This window comes from Vicia villosa, linkage group LG1 (assembly GCF_029867415.1).
Source record: "Vicia villosa cultivar HV-30 ecotype Madison, WI linkage group LG1, Vvil1.0, whole genome shotgun sequence".
NCBI lineage: Eukaryota > Viridiplantae > Streptophyta > Magnoliopsida > Fabales > Fabaceae > Vicia > Vicia villosa.
Window position 1 is genome coordinate 146,834,579 of NC_081180.1, and position 18,834 is coordinate 146,853,412.

The 18,834-nt window shown below is 34.8% G+C and overlaps 2 protein-coding genes across 2 annotated transcripts; both read left to right on the forward strand.

Annotated features, from left to right (window-relative positions):
- Window positions 1-699: 699 nt before the first annotated feature.
- LOC131618868 (guanine nucleotide-binding protein subunit gamma 2-like) lies at window positions 700-3,725 on the forward strand. The gene is made up of 4 exons (XM_058890027.1): window positions 700-1,076; window positions 2,764-2,816; window positions 3,053-3,097; window positions 3,186-3,725. Exons 1-4 carry the CDS (start codon window positions 927-929, stop codon window positions 3,268-3,270), a joined length of 333 nt encoding a protein of 110 aa, XP_058746010.1. The 5' UTR covers window positions 700-926; the 3' UTR covers window positions 3,271-3,725.
- Window positions 3,726-6,405: 2,680 nt separating this feature from the next.
- On the forward strand, window positions 6,406-7,287 carry LOC131656765 (uncharacterized). The gene has a single exon (XM_058926384.1). The coding sequence runs from the start codon at window positions 6,406-6,408 to the stop codon at window positions 7,285-7,287; it is 882 nt and encodes a 293-aa protein (XP_058782367.1).
- The last annotated feature ends 11,547 nt before the right edge of the window (window positions 7,288-18,834 follow it).

Sequence of the window (18,834 nt, forward strand, 5' to 3'; positions counted from 1 at the left end):
AGTTTTGTTTGGGTGTTATTTACAAAAATATTTGAATTAATATCAAATTTTTGTATATAAAAATATTTAGATCAATAATAGATTTTTTGGCCTATTCCATTTTTGAATAAAAAATATTTGGATCATAAATAACATTTTTCGTATATAAAAATATTTAGATAAATAATAGGTTTTTTTTCGTATACAAACTTCATTTTTTTTAGGTATCATTTACAAAAATATTTGGATCAATAGTAAATTTCGTATATAAAAATATTTAGATCAATAGTAGATTTTTTCCTGTGTATCATTTTTGAATAAAAAATATTTGGAGCATAAATATAATTTTTCGTAAATAATTAATTTTTTTTATATACAAATATTATATTTATTTAGGTATCATTTACAAAATATTTGGATCAAATATTTGGATTAAAATCCCTCTCTTCCCCTCCTCTCCCCTCGTTTGAACAAACACATATCTAATTAAAAAAAATCCCCTCCCCTCCCCTTCCCTCCCCTCCATTAAAATCCCTCCCCTCCTCTCCCCTTCTCCTCAAATAGACCCTTAAAATCAGTCAATATATTTAATCTATTATACTATATTGAATTGGTCAAGATCATTCAAGTTGAATTCCACAACCGTTAAATCTAAAAAAAAAAAAGAAAAAGCGTTGATATAATTTGAAATTGAAAATTAGACGAATGCGCACCGCAACGTAGGGCACAACTAAAAAGAGAAAAGAAAAAAAAGTCCCTTTTCGAAGAATAAAATCCAAAAGCAAACCACTCTCGTCTCGAAACAACCGTGACTGAACAAAATATCCTCATTTTTCTTTTCCAATTTCTATCTACTAAAACGCTAATGCTGAATCGCTTCTAAACACTCTCAGATCCACACCACAAAAATAGCGTGTATGAAAACGCTTGAAACTTCTTAGTTTGTTATGGCGTCTGAAACGGCGTCGTCCGCTGATGAGGAGAAAGAAACCCTTGTTTTTTCAGCTGCCGTTGAAGGAGCTACGACGGATAAGAGAGGGAAGCATCGAATTCTTGCTGAATTGAAGCGTCTTCAACAAGATACTAAGTTTCTTCAGGTTTGTTAGATCTTGCTGATTTTGATTTTAATTGCTTTTATTAATTTGTTAGGGTGTTTAATTTTATACCTACTATGATACATTTTTTAATGCCACGAAAATTTCTTGCCCTAATTGAAGTTGAGAAGAACCTAATTTTGATGCATAATGCATGTGTTTTTGTTTTGGTTACACGGTGTTGCCGATGATTCGAATTGTAGGAGTTAGTAAATGTGCGGTGATATAGTGGATTGCCGCGTAAACCAGTGTTGTCAATTGTGGATAGTGGGAAATAGCATATGTTTAAAGTTCTGCTATTCAAGGATAATGTTATAGTGCCGTTATAGTAGCTGTTTGACAGCATTTTAGCGCGATAGTGCTGCTAATATCGTGGAATAATAGTGGTTTGTTCAAATTCCACTATGCTATAGCGGTATAGGGCTGCGATAATGGCTATTTAATATCATTGGTGTGAATAAGCATAGGCTTAATAGTTTAAGCTGATTGGAATATTGGTTGATTGTCGCGGTATTGAAGTTTCTTTTGCTGTCTCGTGGTCTAGAGTTTGTTTGATTTCTGCTGTCATTAATGCGAGAAAAAAGTTAATGTAATAGTTGGTTTGTTTATAGCATGTGTATCTTCGGAGTAGATATGCATAGTTCCTTCTATTTTAGTAGAATAATAACGGGTTGTCCAAATTCCCAAATTCCACTAAGCTATAGCGGTATAGGGCTGCTATAATGGCTATTTAACAATATTGGTGTAAACAAACATAGGCTTAATAGTTTAAGTTTATTAGAAATGAAAATATTAGAGAGAGTGTCAGGGTAGCGCCGATAGTGGAAAAGATGGTGGAAAATAGACTTAGATGGTTTGGGCATGTGGAGAGAAGACCAATAGATTTTATATTAAGGAGGGTAGACCAGATGGAGAGAAGGCAAACAATTAGAGGAAGAGGAAGACCTAGAAAGACTATAAGAGAAGTTATTAAGAAAGATCTTGAGATAAATGATTTGGATAGAAGCATGGTCCTTGATAGAACATTATGGCGAAAGTTGATCTATGTAGCCGACCCCACTTAGTGGGATAAGGCTTAGTTGTTATTGTTGTTGTTGTTATTAGAATATTGGTTGATTGTCACGGAATTAAAGTTTCTTCTGCTGCCATGTGGTTTAGAGTTTGTTCGATTCCTGCTGGCATTAATGCGATAAAAAAGTTAATGTAGTAGTTGGTTAAATTATAGCATGTGTATCTTCGGAGTAGATATGCGTAGTTCCTTCCATTATATAAATCTGGAAAGTTGAAACCCATCCTTTACCATATGGTTTGTTCTTGCATGAAATATGCAGTTGATAGAAATTTTAGTGAAAGTTGTAATATAGGAGAGCAAAATTCAAAATAGATTAACTTATAGGAGAGGATAATTTGTGTCATGTGTCTATCCGACTTCCTAACAAAAAATCAAGTGTTTCAGTTATTAAGTTCTCATTGATTTGTGTTTCTTGATTCTTGTCATGGATGTGAGTATTTAGTAAATGGTTATGTTGCTTGCTTTTCTAATTGCTGAAATCAATGTTCGGCAATTTTGCATGGTTGTGTGTTTTCTTGCAGGTTAAGCCTATAATTAACTGCTTTTAAAAGTCAGTCATCTCTATTACTGTATTTCTGCATTTGTCGCTAATCATTTTCTTTTCCTAAATATTTTCAGGAAGAATTAGATGAACTCGAGAAAACAGAAAACGTATCGGCTATATGCAAAGAGTAAGTACTGACTTAACAGTTGTTTCTCTCTTTTGAGAAAGACGATATTGGAAAATAGTTATTTATAGTTGAAGAGAAAATTATATGTTGTGTTATTTGAAACATCTAGAAAATTCTTGTCGGGTTGGCCCATTGCCCCTTCTTTCCACATGGGGGATGAATGCACCAAGCAGTTTTTTTTCTTACTGTTCTCAAAATGCTATAAGGCTTAAACAATTTTACTTGGCATAACGCAGATTGCTACACAACATGGATAGTAAACCCGATCCACTACTCCCAGAGTAATTTCTATTACTTACATATTTACTTTGTATTCATTATTATTTATTGTAGGTTTCGAGAGTAATCATCACTTTTCTTTGATTACAGAATACATGCACCTGTAAACCTATCATGGGATAGATGGTTTGAAGGGCCTCAGGATGCACAAGCATGTAGATGTTGGATTCTTTGATTTAAAGCTGTATGTCAATTGCATTGTACTGCAAATAGGATGTGAATGTTACTACTACACAAAAGTGAGACTCTGGAACTGAAGAAAATGCTCAGTGGCATTTTATACACACACTAATTCTTTAATGGCATCATTTTGTGTTATATTAGAATAGATTATGCATCAAATACTGTCTATCTGTAATCAGTAATCACATTAATTTACTGCATTCAATTATAACCATCATTATTTGTGCTTAGCGTGCTTTAAATTCAATACCAAACGGGGCCTTTGCGGTACTGTTTATTTGTGTGCTTGAGTCAACCAAGAGATTATGGCTTTTGGTACTAAATGTTAATGTGTGTGCCTGATTGAGAATGAGATTTTCTGGCAAAACTTGTAAGGCTTGGGAAAGCAAAGAACACTCATTATCCCTCATTTCACAAGTAAATTTGTAATGATAGATCTTGTAATCATGTTTTGTGACCTCTCTTTAGTGTTCCATTTAGCAAGACTCCTATGTATCTTTTCTTTTTTAGCTTTCCATCTTTCACTCATCCACCAAATTGAAAATTTTCAAGTGCATCTTTAAATGGTTCATGTTAATAACACTCAATACTTACTTGAAACTAAGGGTTGTCTAATGGTAGATTTATGGTAGATTTGTATTAGGGGTAGGTAAATGAACCGCATTGTTTTGTAGAACGGTACAAAGTTTTAGCCTCGCATTCTCTAATTTGTCTTGCTGTTCTGTATTTTTCTAGCATTTATAGGCATGGCATTAACAAATTTTTTTTTGTGCAACTTTTAGCTTTTAGGGGTGCAAGCCTGTCTCGCCTTCATTTGCTTTCATATTTTGTATAGCAGATCAAAGTTTTAGACTCGCACCCTCAACTATGATTACTCTATATTCTGTTTTTTTGCAGATTTTTGCTGGGTGGATCTAAATCGGGACTGGTATGTCCGTTCGCTACCCCTAGTTTTAAATGAAGGGTTTAGATAGCTAAGTTAATATCCTAGTTTAAAGAAGGGGTTTAGATAGGTAAGTTAATATTTTGTTATACCTTTAAGTTTTTTTATTTTTTTTTTAAATTGAAAAAAAACATGATAAATGATCATGTACCATTTTAATTACACTAAATAACATTAATCATTGGTGAACTGTAAAGAGAAATATAATCAATAGGTGTGTTGAAATATAATTGATGAATCAACAAAGGGAAATATAACCAATAGATCCTTGCAGCTGTATTATTGCTAATAGTGTTATGAATTATTATCCTCTCATATACTCCTTCCATTTCTGATTATAAGAAAAAAAAAAGCAACTTTTTAAATTGATTGAATACTGATGTATCTCAATTACATTGACCGAAATCTTACTCTTCTAGAAAAGTTCAAACACCATTGAGAAAAGGAAATGAAACGGACTGGAGTGAAACAAATTCTATGGGCCTAAAAACTTACATTTTCATTGAGAAGCCCAATAGGAATTTGGGCTTATTGTATATGTGCAACCTTGTGATACACTCCACTGTTTTCATGCTTTGATTTTGGGCAAATAAAATTTTCAGATATTTCTCTCTTTCAACATTCTTTTAATTTGTTTCAATTATGACATCTCAACCATTAATATGAAATTATTAAAGTGAGATGAAACTTTTTAAGGAAAGATATTTATTTTTGATGGTTGAGATATGTAAGACTAATATAGACAAATGAATAAAGTTATAGTGGCTGGCATATCAGCCACCTAGGCATCATTCAATTAAGCCCATATAACTCCAAACCTAGGCTACCTTTTCTACATGGATTAGTTGTAGTTTTCTTGTTTTCAAATCAATCACTTAGCTTTCATGATTCTACCAGCTCATTTTAGTATGTGACAAAATTAAAACAATAGTACCAATTTGAGTCCTATAATGATATCTTAAGATATCATTGCTAATAGAAACAACTGCCTATGCTACTAGCTAAATTATGTGACACTAGCAATTATTTTTAGCATTAAAGCTAGGCCCCTCATATGTCATTACAAACGGCACTTATTGCAAACATGATCAAAACAATTTTTGTTATATCATAATTTTGTGTTTTCCTTTTGTAATTTTCTTCTGGTACAACAAAAAACAAATACGCACACATAGACCCCATTTGGTATAAGATATGTCTCATATTGTCATCGTTAACATCTATAGATAACAAGACAGTACCAATTAATTTAAAATAATTCCAATTAGAGTCCTGTAGAAGCAGTCATATTAATGGAACTTAATGCAAATGTAATACACAACACTTTTGTTAAATCATATAACTTGTGTGTTTTTCTTTGTAATTTAGTTCTTATACCATAAAAATCAAGACATATATGAGCATAAGTCAGTTCCCATTTGGCATAAGAAATGTGTCATTTAAAAGTATCATATCACTCATTCAATATTGGATTCTCTACAACAATAGAATTTATTGTTTTTCATAAATTTCTACTCTTTTCATCATTAAATGTGTTTTTCTCACCGTCAAAATTTGAATATTAAATTGGTATATGATAGAAGTTGTTATTATGGGCCATGTGTTGAGGCCCAAAAGCAAGAAGTAGTACGAAGGAAAACAAAGAGGAATATGTATAGTCTTATTAGAAAATTATACCTCATACTTCTACAATTATCCGTCTACTCTTATATTTTTTAAAATATTTCAATTCTATCCTTTTAATTTATAAAATAATTTTATTATTTAATATTGACCATTTTACACTCCTATCAAAGTGCACCGGATATTGCAATCAAGTTTTTGTTGGAATAGTGCCGTTATTTAGTCAAGTTAAAGTTATAAGTTAGTTTCTGAATAAACCTATTCTTTAGGAATATGATTCTTTGTTGATTTATTCCTCCTTAGAAATAGCCATGATATAGGTAATGTAAATCATGGTCCTTATTTTTCTACGTTTCAGTTTCTGTATTGGCTATAAAGCTATTCATTTACCTTCAATAAAATCAAGCTTAAGAGCTACCATCTTGTTTTAACAGTGGCATCAGAGCTCACACAAGGGCCTGATTTTTAGAAGAAAAAAAAAATAGAGAGAAATTGAGTGAAACATAGAAAGAGAGGAAACAGCAAGCCATATCTGACGGCAATAACCTTCTCAGTATTCCGATGTTCGATGGAGATTATGATCACTGGTCCATGCTAATGGAAAACTTGTTGAGATCCAAGAAGTACTGGATCTTGGTGGAGCAAGGCTATGAAGAGCCTAAACTGTTGGAGTCACTCACAGGAGCAGAACGACGAACCTTGGAGGAGAAAAAGCTAAAGGACTTGAAGGCAAGGAATTATCTGTTTCAATCTATTGATAAGAATATTTTGAAAACAATCACCAACAAATCCACCTCCAAAGCATTATGGGATTCAATGAAGCAAAAATATCAGGGGAATGCTCGAGTTCAACGAGCTCAACTCCAAAGGCTGCGTCGGGATTTCGAAATTCTAGAAATGCAAAATGGTGAGTGTGTGAATGATTATATTTCTAGAGTCATGTTAATTGCAAATGACATGAGAGGGGCAGGAGAGACCATGGAGGATAGACATATTATTGAGAAGAGTCTGCGCACACTGTTCGACAAATACAATTATATTGTATGCTCAATAGAAGAATCCAAGGATATCAATAAGATGACGGTAGATGAACTGCACAGTTCATTACTTGTACACGAATACAAGATAAAGCGGAAGGATGTGACTGAACAAGTACTGAAGGTTACCGAAGACAATTCTAATTTACGAGTTGACGAACGATTCAGTAACAGAGGCAGAGGGCGTGGAGGATACAGAGGTAGAGGCAGAGGCAGTGCATTCAATAAATCCACAGTTGAGTGTTATCGATGTCACAAGCTGAGCCATTTCCAATACGAATGTCCCACCTATGCCAATTACGCAGAAAACGCAGAGTTGGATGAAGGAGAAGAGATGCTTCTTATGTCATATGTGGAAATGCAAGGAGCCACACGAGATGAAATATGGTTTATGGACTCCGGGTGAAGTAATCACATGAGTGGAGATATGAAATGGTTTATTGAAATAGATAAATCATTCAGACACAGTGTTAAGCTTGGAAATGACTCCAAATTGGTTTCATGGGAAAAGGCAAAATTCGAATGAAAATAGATGGACGAGTTATGGTCATCACAGAGGTATTTTACATTCCTGATCTTAAATCAAATCTCCTTAGCATTGGTCAGCTTCAAGAACGAAATCTATCCATATTAATTAAGAATGGCTGTTGTAGCATTTATCATGATGTTAGAGGTCTGATCATACGAACTGTGATATCCGCAAATCGTATGTTTGTGCTTCTGGCGTCTATTCCTGTTGTCTCTAATGATATATCAAGAGAAGCGTATTTCAATGTAACCTCTGAAAATGTCACAAACTTATGGCATCAAAGGTTCGGACATCTTAACATGAAAGGGCTGCGTACTCTTGCCTATAGGAAGATGGTTCAAGGCCTGCCAATATTAAAGAATCAATCCAAGGTGTGCACCATATGTATGAAAGGAAAGCAGCAACGTGATTCTTTTCCGAAAATAAGCACTTGGAGAGCATCCAGACCTCTACAACTAATTCACTCATACATATGTGGCGCAATTACTCCTGAATCTCACAGTCATAAAAGGTATATAATTACTTTTATAGATGATTATAGTCGAAAAATGTGGTCCTACTTTCTACATGCCAAGTCTGAAGCTTTTGATACATTCAAAAGGTTCAAGTCTTCAGTTGAGAATACAGCAGGATACAACATAATTTGTTTACGCACCGACAGAGGTGGGGAGTTCACTTCATCAGAGTTCAATGACTATTGTAGCACCAATGGAATCGCAAGACAACTCACTGCTACCTACTCACCGCAGCAGAACGGGGTTGCGGAAAGAAGAAACCGAACCTTGATGAATATGGTGCGATGTATGCTTGCAGCGCGAGATGTTCCAAAGGAGTACTGGCCGGAAGCAGCAAACCTGGCCACTCATGTTTTGAATAGATGTCCAACCTCAGCCTTGCCAAACATGACACCCGAAGAAGCGTGGAAAGGAAAGAAACCATCAGTGGTACACCTCAAGGTGCTTGGATGCATAAGACATGTTCATATTCCTGATGTCACAAGGAAGAAGTTGGATGAGAAGAGCATCAAGTGTGTGTACATGGGAGTTAGTGAGGAGTCGAGAGCTTTTCGAATGTATGATCCAGAAACAAAGAAGATCATCATTAGCCGAGATGTAGTTTTTGATGAAATGGAAAAGTGGGATTGGAAGAAGACAGGAGAAACTAACTCTTTTGATCCTATGTGTGAAGAAAATGAAGAGAATAAAGAGAATACAGATTCAGAAGATGAAAGCATCAATCTTCCGGAAAAGAGAAAAAGAAGGAAGCCGGTATGGATGAGAGACTATGAGACTGGAGCTGGATTGTCCAAGGAGGAAAATGAAGAAGTGGAGCAGCTTACCCAGGAGATGCAGCAGCTTGCTATGTTTGTTTCAAATGATCCCACCACCTTTGAGGAAGCAACCAAAAGTCAAGTATGGAGGGATGCAATGGAGCATGAGATTGCAGCAATTGAGAAGAATGGAACATGGGAATTAACAAATATGCCAATAGGAGCAAAAACAATTGGTGTTAAGTGGGTGTTTAAGACCAAAATGAATGAAAAAGGAGAAGTAGACAAATGCAAAGCGCGTCTTGTCGCGAAAGGGTATGTTCAACAAGCTGGAATCGATTACACTGAGGTATTTGCGCCCGTGGCAAGATGGGATACAATTCGAATAACATTGTCCATTGCCGCTAGTCGAGGATGGAAAGTTTATCAACTCGATGTCAAAAGTGCATTCCTACATGGAGAAATAACAGAGGAAGTATATGTGGAGCAACCGAAGGGATATGAGGTGATCGGTGAAGAAGACAAAGTGTATAAACTAAATAAAGCTCTCTATGGGCTTAAACAGGCCCCTCGAGCATGGTTCAGCAAGATAGAATCATACTTTGTCAAGGAAGTCTTTGAACGAAGCATGAGCGATCACACTTTGTTTACAAATAAGGAAGGAGAAGGAGAAGTTCTTATTGTGAATTTGTATGTCGATGACCTCATCTTTACAGGAAGTAGTGAGAAAATGTTCAAAGAATTCAAGAGCTCAATGAAGAAGGAATTTGAGATGACTGATATGGGATGCATGAGATATTTTCTTGGTGTGGAAGTTACACAAACTTCAAATGGAATTTTTATTTGTCAAAGGAAGTATGCTAATGAAGTACTGGAAAGGTTTGGTTTACAAAATTGTTCATCTGTCAGTAACCCAATTGTTCCAGGGTGCAAACTTACAAAGGATGCTGGAGGGCTGAAGGTTGATGCTACCACATATAAGCAAATGGTGGGAAGTCTTATGTACCTAACTGCCACTAGGCCGGATCTGACGTATGTTGTGAGTCTGGTGGCTCGTTTCATGGAAGCTCCAACTACTATGCATCAACAAGCTGTGAAAAGGGTTCTGCGCTACTTAAGAGGGACCACTGAATAGGGGCTGGTTTACAAAAGAGAAGGAGAAGAAAATTTGGTAGCTTTCTGTGATATTGACTATGTCGGTGATCTTGAAGACCGAAAGAGCACCTCAGGATATGTTTTTTAGATGTCGAATGGATTAGTTGCTTGGAGTTCTAAGAAGCAGCCTATGGTGTCGTTATCGACCACTGAAGCCGAATTTATTTCTGCAGCAGCATGTGCTGCACAAAGCATTTGGATGATGCGAGTACTTGAGAGGTTGGGGATTAAGCAAAGTAAGTGCATTATCTTCTATGATAATAGTTCAACGATTAAACTTTCGAAAAATCCTGTTATGCATGGTAAGAGTAAGCATATTCACGTTCGATTTCACTTTCTTCGTGAATTGGCAAAGCAAGGAGAAGTTGAACTAGTGCACTGTGGCACTAAGGATCAATTAGCTGACATCATGACCAAAGCCTTGAACTGGGAAGTATTCGTGAAATTGAGAGAAAGACTTGGAATTTGCAGCATTGAAGAGATAAACTGAATGTATTTCTTGAATAACAGTTCAGTTTATGGGAAAGTTTGTATGAATAGTGTCGTTACTTAGTCAAGTTAAAGTTATAAGTTAGTTTCTGAATAAACCTATTCTTTAGGAATAGGATTCTTTGTTGATTTATTCCTCCTTAGAAATAGCCATGATATAGGTAATGTAAATCATGTTCCTTATTTTTCTACGTTTCAGTTTCTGTATTGGCTATAAAGCTATTCATTTACCTTCAATAAAATCAAGCTTAAGAGCTACCATCTTGTTTTAACAGTTTTCTGGTCTGTAATTTTTTTCACCGGATAACGTGCAGTCAAGTTTTCCGGTTTGTAATTTTTTTCACCGGATAACTTCCAGTCAAGTTTTCTGGTTTGTAATTTTTCTTCACCGGATAACTTGCAGTAAAGTTTTTCGGTTTGTAATATTGTAGATAACGATTTTATTTACTTTTGGCCACGATTTTTTCTTGTTTCCTAAACTTTTTAATCTTTTTAATTTTTTTTAATTTTCGGGTTAGTTAAAAGATATGCACCATCATCATTTCTAAATGGTTTTAGATATTTTTCCTAACAACCCTTTTCATGTTTCTATCACATTTTGACTTCATCAAGACTAAATGTAGTGTCTGTAACGCCCTTAACTACATTAAGGATTACCGACTAACCCCACAAACTAACACGAGTCTTTTCATCATACTTTTTCCTCACTACATTTAATCTTGATGAAGTCAAAATGTGATGGAAACATGAAAAGGGTTGTTAGGAAAAAGATCTAAAACCATTTAGAAATGATGATAGTGCATACTTTTTAACTAACCCGAATTTTTTAAAAAAAAAAGTTTAGGCAACAAGGAAAACCATGGCCAAAAGTAAATAAAATAGTTATCTCTCAAGCGTGGGATATACAAATTTTCATAAGTTGTAAAAACCATGTTTATTACAATAGGCCACAGTTTTATTTACTTTAGGACTTAGTTTTAATTGTTGCATAAGTTATTCGGAAAAAAATTACATACCAGAAAACTTGATTGCAAGTTATCTGGTGAATAAAAATTACATACCGGAAAACTTGACAGCAAATTATTTTGTGAAGAAAGATTGCAAATCGAAAAACTTGATTGCAAGTTATCCGGTGCACTTTAATAGGCGTGTGAAATGGTAAATATTAAATAATAAAATTATTTGATAAATTAAAAGGGTAAAATTGGAATATTTTTAAAAATGTAGGGGTAGAGGGATAATGGGGGGTATGAGGTATAATTTTCGTCTTACTATTGTTCAAAGCACACAATTCTGATCTCATGCCAATTTTCTATTGCCACACCTAAATAGACGGTGATTCGCACGAGACACCAAATTAAATGGGGGCGGTTCTAACCACACTCTCTCTATAAAGCATTTCAGGTGTCAAAAATATGATATTCTACTTATTTTCACACTCATACTACTTCTTGTTTATTCAATGCCTTGGACGTATGAGTGCTAATCTTGCAAGTCCACTCAACTTCGCCGTACCCAAAACATGCTCCACTGCATCTGGGTCCTATTCTGCTCCACCGCATCTGCGTCCAACAACTGCAACAATCTAGGTATGCATGGGATAATAATGTACTCAACAATATATATAGCCTGGTGCAACAATAAAACTCACACTCTTTGACTGAAAGAATACTCCTAATCAAAGAAAACTAGCAGTATGCTCCTCCCAAAGACCATTCCGTGCACAAGACGACCTCACACGATGATCAAGAAGTAAAACCATGATTGATCTTTATTAACATTGTATTTCCATACAAGACGGACTCTAGGTTCTCAGATTGCACCGACATCGAGAATACCATACACCATCACACAAATCTAGGATTAAAGAAGGCACTCACACCTCCCTGAGATTCGTCATCCCCACTATTCTCCGTCATGCCACTCCCAAAGAGACGTGGAGCATGGCATTGAAACACAAACTTCCTAGAAAAAGAAAATTTCGCTCCTAAAGAGTATCCTTAATAGTAGGATGCTGAAGACCCTCGAGAATCCTCCCAAGTTACACAGCTACAACAACCCATGGGATTCAAATGAGCATATAAAACACGTGGACACCAAACTCGATTACTACCATGTCTGGGGGCTGTAAAATGGAATTTTTCTGTTCTAACCCTCAGAGGATCCGTAATAACTTGGTTCAAAGCTCTCTGAGACTAAAGCATAAACTCCTAGAAGGATCTTTGCGACTCTTTTTCCATCCCATTCACTACTCGAAAGCAACAACACACTATAATAGTCGTTCTCAGTGGGATCCAACAAAAGAAGGACACCTTACGGGAGTACATCGTTGAAGCATTTGGAAGATATGAGCTTACCAACTTTCTAACAAAAGATTTAGAAAAATTCTAAGTGTTTTAACCAGGATTTCTTCCAACTTTGTGACCAATTTTCATCTAGTTCCAAAATGATTTTGAAGAAACAACAAACAAGTGGGTTGAAGTATATAGCAAAGGATTTCCAAAGAGACCATTAGCATGAAATTTCAACACTTGAGCCATGAGATATGAATTTGTAAATAGGGCACCATGACACTTGAATTCAAGCCATGAACATGAAGAACAAAGCTTCAAACCCAATCCAAATCTGCAAGAATCTTGTTTACAGCTCCTATAACTTGTTGGAGACACCGTAATCAGATGATTTTGAGGGATTTTGAGCTATGAACCAAGTGCTTTCACCATTACCCATTGAATTACTCCATTTATGTATAAAAGTGGTGACTTCCATTTTATAAAAGCTACTTTAATCACCAACAACTCTTGCTTGGAGCTTCCAACTTATTTGCTCTGCACCAAAAGTGATTCAAGTCCAACAAGCAACCATCTAAGCTACAGAGAAGCCACCCTAAGTTCAAGTTTAAAGCATTGCAAGTACTATGGGAACCATAACCTTAAGCTTTCTTCACCAATAAGCAAATTTGGATAACTTTCACATGTGATCTTCAAATGTTTTGATTTCTTCACCCACAAACCCTAATTCTTGCCTATAAATAGAGACCAAATCCTCTTGCATCAAACACACAAGAATTCTCAAAGTCACCCTCTCACTTGAAAGTCCATTTTTGTGTCATTTGCATTTTCTTAGCCATGTTAAGTTCTGAGTATTCTAGTGTCAAACAACCATCCAAACAACTTCTAAACATTATTTGGAAGTTGTTCATCATAATCACCACCTTCAAAACCACCCCAAACTCAAAATCACTATTGAACCCCCATTTTAAGTGGTTTTGAGCTTTAACCATCAAAATTTCATTTGGCTCAAGCATTATCCAAAATTCCACTTCAAACACTTCATATACATCCCATATAACTTGTCCAATCATTCAAACAAATTATGGAACACCTCCATCATCAACTACCATAACTGTAGCGGTGAAATTTGGTGAGACTAAAGCCATGGGAAAAACTTAGCTCATTTGTTTAAAACAGAGTCGCCACCGCGCTTTATTGTTTCCAAAAAGGAATGGGAGATAGAGCGAATAAAACCCACAGAAGTTTTTAAAATCAAAACTAATAAACTTATCAGAGATTTGGGTAAGGGGGTTTGTTATACCAGGGAAAGGTTTTAAGCACCCCTCATATCCATGGTACTCCATGGGAACCTCTTTGAAAATGTTATTGTTTTTGTGTACATTTTGTTTTGAAAAGCATATGTGAAATTTTTTAAAAAGAGTGTGGGGATGGGAAAAGAATTTTTTGAAAGTGAGCTCGATAAAACATTGCATCTTAGGCCTACATACCCCTTTTAAAGAAAAGAGAAGTCAGAGCTTTTGTAGTTCCCCTTAAAAGGAAAATAAAAGGGGGCCAAAGTGGCCCAAATCTTATTGGGTGTGAGCTTTAACAATACTCAACAAGTTTTTTAAAAGGTTAAGCTTTAACAATATTTAATAAGTTTTTAATAAAAGGGACCAAGCTTTAACAATACAGGGTCAATGGACTAAGAGTAGTTTCACCGGGAATAATTCTCCTCTTAGTACAAGGTTTTAAAAACAAAAGGGGTGGTTGAGCTTTAACAATACAAAACCAAATGAAAAAGACCAAGCTTTAGAAATACAAGGTCAATGGACTAAGAGTAGTTTCACCGGGAATAATTCTCCTCTTAGTACCAAGGTTTAAAAATACGATGGCTTGGTTAAGCTTTAACAATACAAAACCATAAAACAAGTGGAAAGATTTAACAATACTTAAACACTAAAATAAAAGATATTTGGAAAAGAGTTTGAGTACCTTGACAATTTTAGTCAATACCATTCCCATTCCTTTGGATTTTCAACAAACAACTTAAGCAAACAATCAATGTATACCTCACAAAAGACAAACAAGTAAGTATAATAATCATCAATGATAATGAGAAAAGATGTTTATACCTTTGGATGAATTCATATATGGATGAATATGAAACTCATGCATGTGGGTTAGATAAACAATGTATATAGAAATGATAATACAATGGATAACAAGTATAAAAACACAATGGTGAAAATCAACAAGTGTACACAAACTCTTTTCCAAAGATAAATAAATAAGTACAAAAATACAAGGATTGAAATCAACAAGTATATGTACAAAGTAAAAAGTTCATGGATAGGCAAAGATCAACATGTTTCTTTTAGGGTTTTAAACCTAGGGTTTTTGAAATTAAGTTTTTGAAATAAAGACCTAAACCTAATTAATTTTAATGACTGAATACCAAATCCTAAAAGAGTATTGGTCTAAGGGTACATGGTATAGTCAAAGAAATGCTATCCTAACCCTAAACAAACATTCACAAAAATATACAAAGTCACTTTGAAGAAATATTCAAAAGAAAAGATTTTTGGTTGATTTTTTTAACATAAAGGGACATGTTTTTGTTTTAATTTTTAAATGATAAAATATTAAATATTTTTGAGTTTTTTAAAACATGATATAAATATACACAAGTTAAATAAACTACACAAGAAAGAACAAGTAAGAAAGATTATTTTTTCTATTTTTTTATGATTTTTTGAAGTTTAATAAAAAGTGATAAAAACTAGTGTTAAAAAATATAAACCTGACCTTGCTATGGTTTGAACTCAGGACCTTCACCACTGCAACACAAAACTTAACCACTGGGCCAAGCGCGCACGTTTGATCATGAGGCCCACCCAGTTCAACATATGTGAAAGCAAGTGAATGAAAAAATAAAATCAAAAGGTCTGGGGCGAGGGGTATTCGAACCCCAAACCTTATAGACGCACTAAGTACACACACAATTGCCAATCCTGCTATAACGATGTAGTCATATAACATATACTTCTAATTTCTTTTACTTTAAATTTGCATTTTTAAATGAAGATTGGCGCCATGGCCATCTTCTTCCTCGTGCAAGAACAACAACAATACAACCATGGCACAAAACTCAAGTTCTCTAATTCTTAACCAATTTTAACAAAGTAAAAGTGCAATTTGATCAGATTTTAACCACAAATTCAACCACATAATTAACAACAATTAAAACACACTCAAACTCATGAATTTCTGAGAATCGCTTAAGAACCCTAAAACTAACTTTTCAAATTAAATCTTGGACACACAAAATTAAACCCTAAAACCTTAGGGTTATCCTTCCTCACATTGTTCTGGTCAGATTGGTATCAAGAAACACAAGAAATGATGCTTAAAACAGAGAGTTCGAATTCAAGCTACATACCTCTGCAACTGGAAACCTTGAATGGCTTTAGAGTGATTTTGGGCATGTTCTAATGATACAGTTAGCTTCAGTGGATCACCAGGAAGCTATTACGACACTTACTTTGGCTTGAGAGTACCTGGATTGATCTGGAGACCTCGGCCGGCTATGAAGGGCAAGTTGAAAATGGAGCTTTTAATTTATGAGTTACAGTCGTGTTCTAATGCATCCAGTAGTCTCTATATGAGGTATAGAGAGTGTTTGGATGTTTAGTTTTGGACAATGTGTGAGCATGGTGAATGTTTGAAGGTTATGGTTCAATGAAGCTCTTTAATGGTGGATTACTGGTGATTCTGAGTTTGAGAGGGTTTTGGAAGTGGTGAAGATGATGTATAGCTCACAAATGAGGTTTAGAAGTTATTGGGATACTTGGTTTGCACCCAGAGCTTCTCTAACTAAAAAATTCTACCAAAATGCAAAATGACACAAAATGATGAATTTGGAATGAAGGGTGACTTTGAATTTTTGTGTGTTTGATCAAGGGAGTGATACCCTATATTTATAGGAACGATTTAGGGTTTGTGGAGGGAAAAAAATTAGAAGTTTGAGTTCACATGTGATACTTGTACCTCTTTATTTGTTTGTGAAGAAATGAGAAAGTTATAGTTTCAATGGTGAAGCACAAGCATGCTTTGGAGTTGTTAGATGCTTTAGACATGTTTGGTCTGATCTTTTGGTGGAGCCTTCTTTGCAAAATCATATCTCATAGCTCAAGCCGTGGAATTTCGTGCTATTGGTCTCTTTGGAAAACCCTTGCTACATAATTCAAGTCACTTGTTGAAAGTTTTCTCAAACTCCTTTGGGATCATGGAGAAAAATGGCCACAAAGTTAAGAAAGATCTAAGTGAAAACACTTAAAATTTCTCTAAGTTTTTTGAACATAACCTTGAAAATTCCAAATCTCTCAAAATAATCATTTTTGATGAAATCATGAGTAGAGACAAAGTTGTATGTTTGATTAAGATCTACAAGTTTCATGTTGGGAGATTTTTGAGTGTGTAGACAAAATTTGAAGTTCCTAAAATTAGGTTAAAATCACTTAAAACCCTAATTTTGACTTTTGTTGAATTTTTGATTCTTGATGAATTTTCTTGATTTTTCTTGGCCAAATGTCTTCTATAATCATATGATGATGATTTGAATCCTTAAAAGTTCAAGGTTGACCATTTTTCTCAAAAGTCAAAGGTTGACCCACATAGTTGACTTTTTCCAGATGAACTGCAGTTTGGTGGATTCCATATGAATCAAGGTACCCTCTTCAAATGAATGATGTTAATGGATTAAAATGTTAATTTGGATGACCTTGAATCATGGTTTGAGCCTTGGAGCCGTGTCCTGATTAAAAGTCAACCCTCAAGTGGAATTAGGTTAAAACCCTAATTTGGGGCCTCAGGTGATCTTGAGAGTTGTTGATCTTGAATTGGGCTAACCTTGGACTTAGATATTGATGAGAGAACCCTTTGAATCATAGGAGAATTTTGAACTTCCTTGTGGGCCTCAAAAACCTAATTTGCTCAGTCTTCTCTTGATCAGTCTCTTGTCTTAGGACACAAGTAACATGTATTTTTTTGGGTTAACAATTGATATATGCATGATTATAATGATGATAATAATGATCCTAATATTTGGAATATGGTGGGATCTTAGTGGTCAAAAATTGGGGTACAACAAAAACCATACACGAGTTTTGCACTTTGATTTGGTGAGGGAGATTCAACAACTTTCAGGGCAAGCTAAGGGTTGGAATACACTCAGTGAAGTCCAAGGAAGCTATTTGGATCATCACCTTGCACCTGGCAGCCCTTACTCGAGTTCTGTAAATTTTCTTCAAGAGGTAAGTTGTTCGAATTTGGATACCTCCATACAAGCATCTTTAGCATAATTTTTTAGAGGAAAGATGTAGATATCATGTCGCTAAAGCAATTTGGGTTCTCACTTTGAATTGAAATTAACTGTGTTCATAGATTATTGAAGTTGTTAAGTTAGGGTTTTAGATTAGGATCTTCATAATTCATGCTTATCTATGATTGTTAGCTTTAATAAGTTACATGGTTGAATTTGTGTTAAATTTCTGAGCAACTTGGCATTTTACATTTTTCAATTTGATGGAGAATCAAGGAAACTCGAGGTTAGCCATGGTGGTGGCTGAACCAAGGTCGTGAGGTTGAAGAAGACCATGCGCGCATTTTTGTTATTTCAAATATATGGTTTTCATATTTATTTTTATTGAGTAAACTTTTATTTGACTGAGTGAGCTAGCGTAGTGGGAAAAGCGTGGAATTATAACCCAAGGGTCCTGGGTTCGACACCTCCCAGGACCATTTTTTTAGCTGTTCATTTTCAGATCTTTGTCTCTCCCTTTTGTGAATTGTTTTCATTTAGAACTTATTTTAATATATCATGAGTTGAATGCGCCTAATGACTACCACAAATACCTGGCTCAGTGGCTAAGGTTTTAAGATGTGAACAAGAGGGCGTGGGTTCAAGTCCTATAGGGACCAAAGCTTTTTTTTTACCCTTTGTTTTCTTTCATTATTTTAACAACTTTGATTATTTATTTAAAATAGTAAATTAAATCATTTTGACTTGAAATTTTACACACTTCTCATTTATCTTGCCTATTTTTAGAATATAACTTAAAAATTCAAAAATATTATTTATTTTAATATTAAAAAATTAAAAAAAATTCTTTATATGTTTTAAAAATCTTTAAAAATCATTTCCTTTTAATGTTTTCACCAAGTAAACTCCTATTA

What these genes read in the sequence shown, in the direction of transcription:
- LOC131618868 (XM_058890027.1), top strand. Translation starts at nt 927, where the DNA reads ATGGCGTCTGAAACGGCGTCGTCCGCTGATGAGGAGAAAGAAACCCTT. An exon ending in AAGATACTAAGTTTCTTCAG is followed by an intron (nt 1,077 to 2,763) that starts GTTTGTTAGATC and finishes AAATATTTTCAG; the next exon opens with GAAGAATTAGATGAACTCGA. An exon ending in CCCGATCCACTACTCCCAGA is followed by an intron (nt 3,098 to 3,185) that starts GTAATTTCTATT and finishes CTTTGATTACAG; the next exon opens with AATACATGCACCTGTAAACC.
- LOC131656765 (XM_058926384.1), top strand. Translation starts at nt 6,406, where the DNA reads ATGTTCGATGGAGATTATGATCACTGGTCCATGCTAATGGAAAACTTG.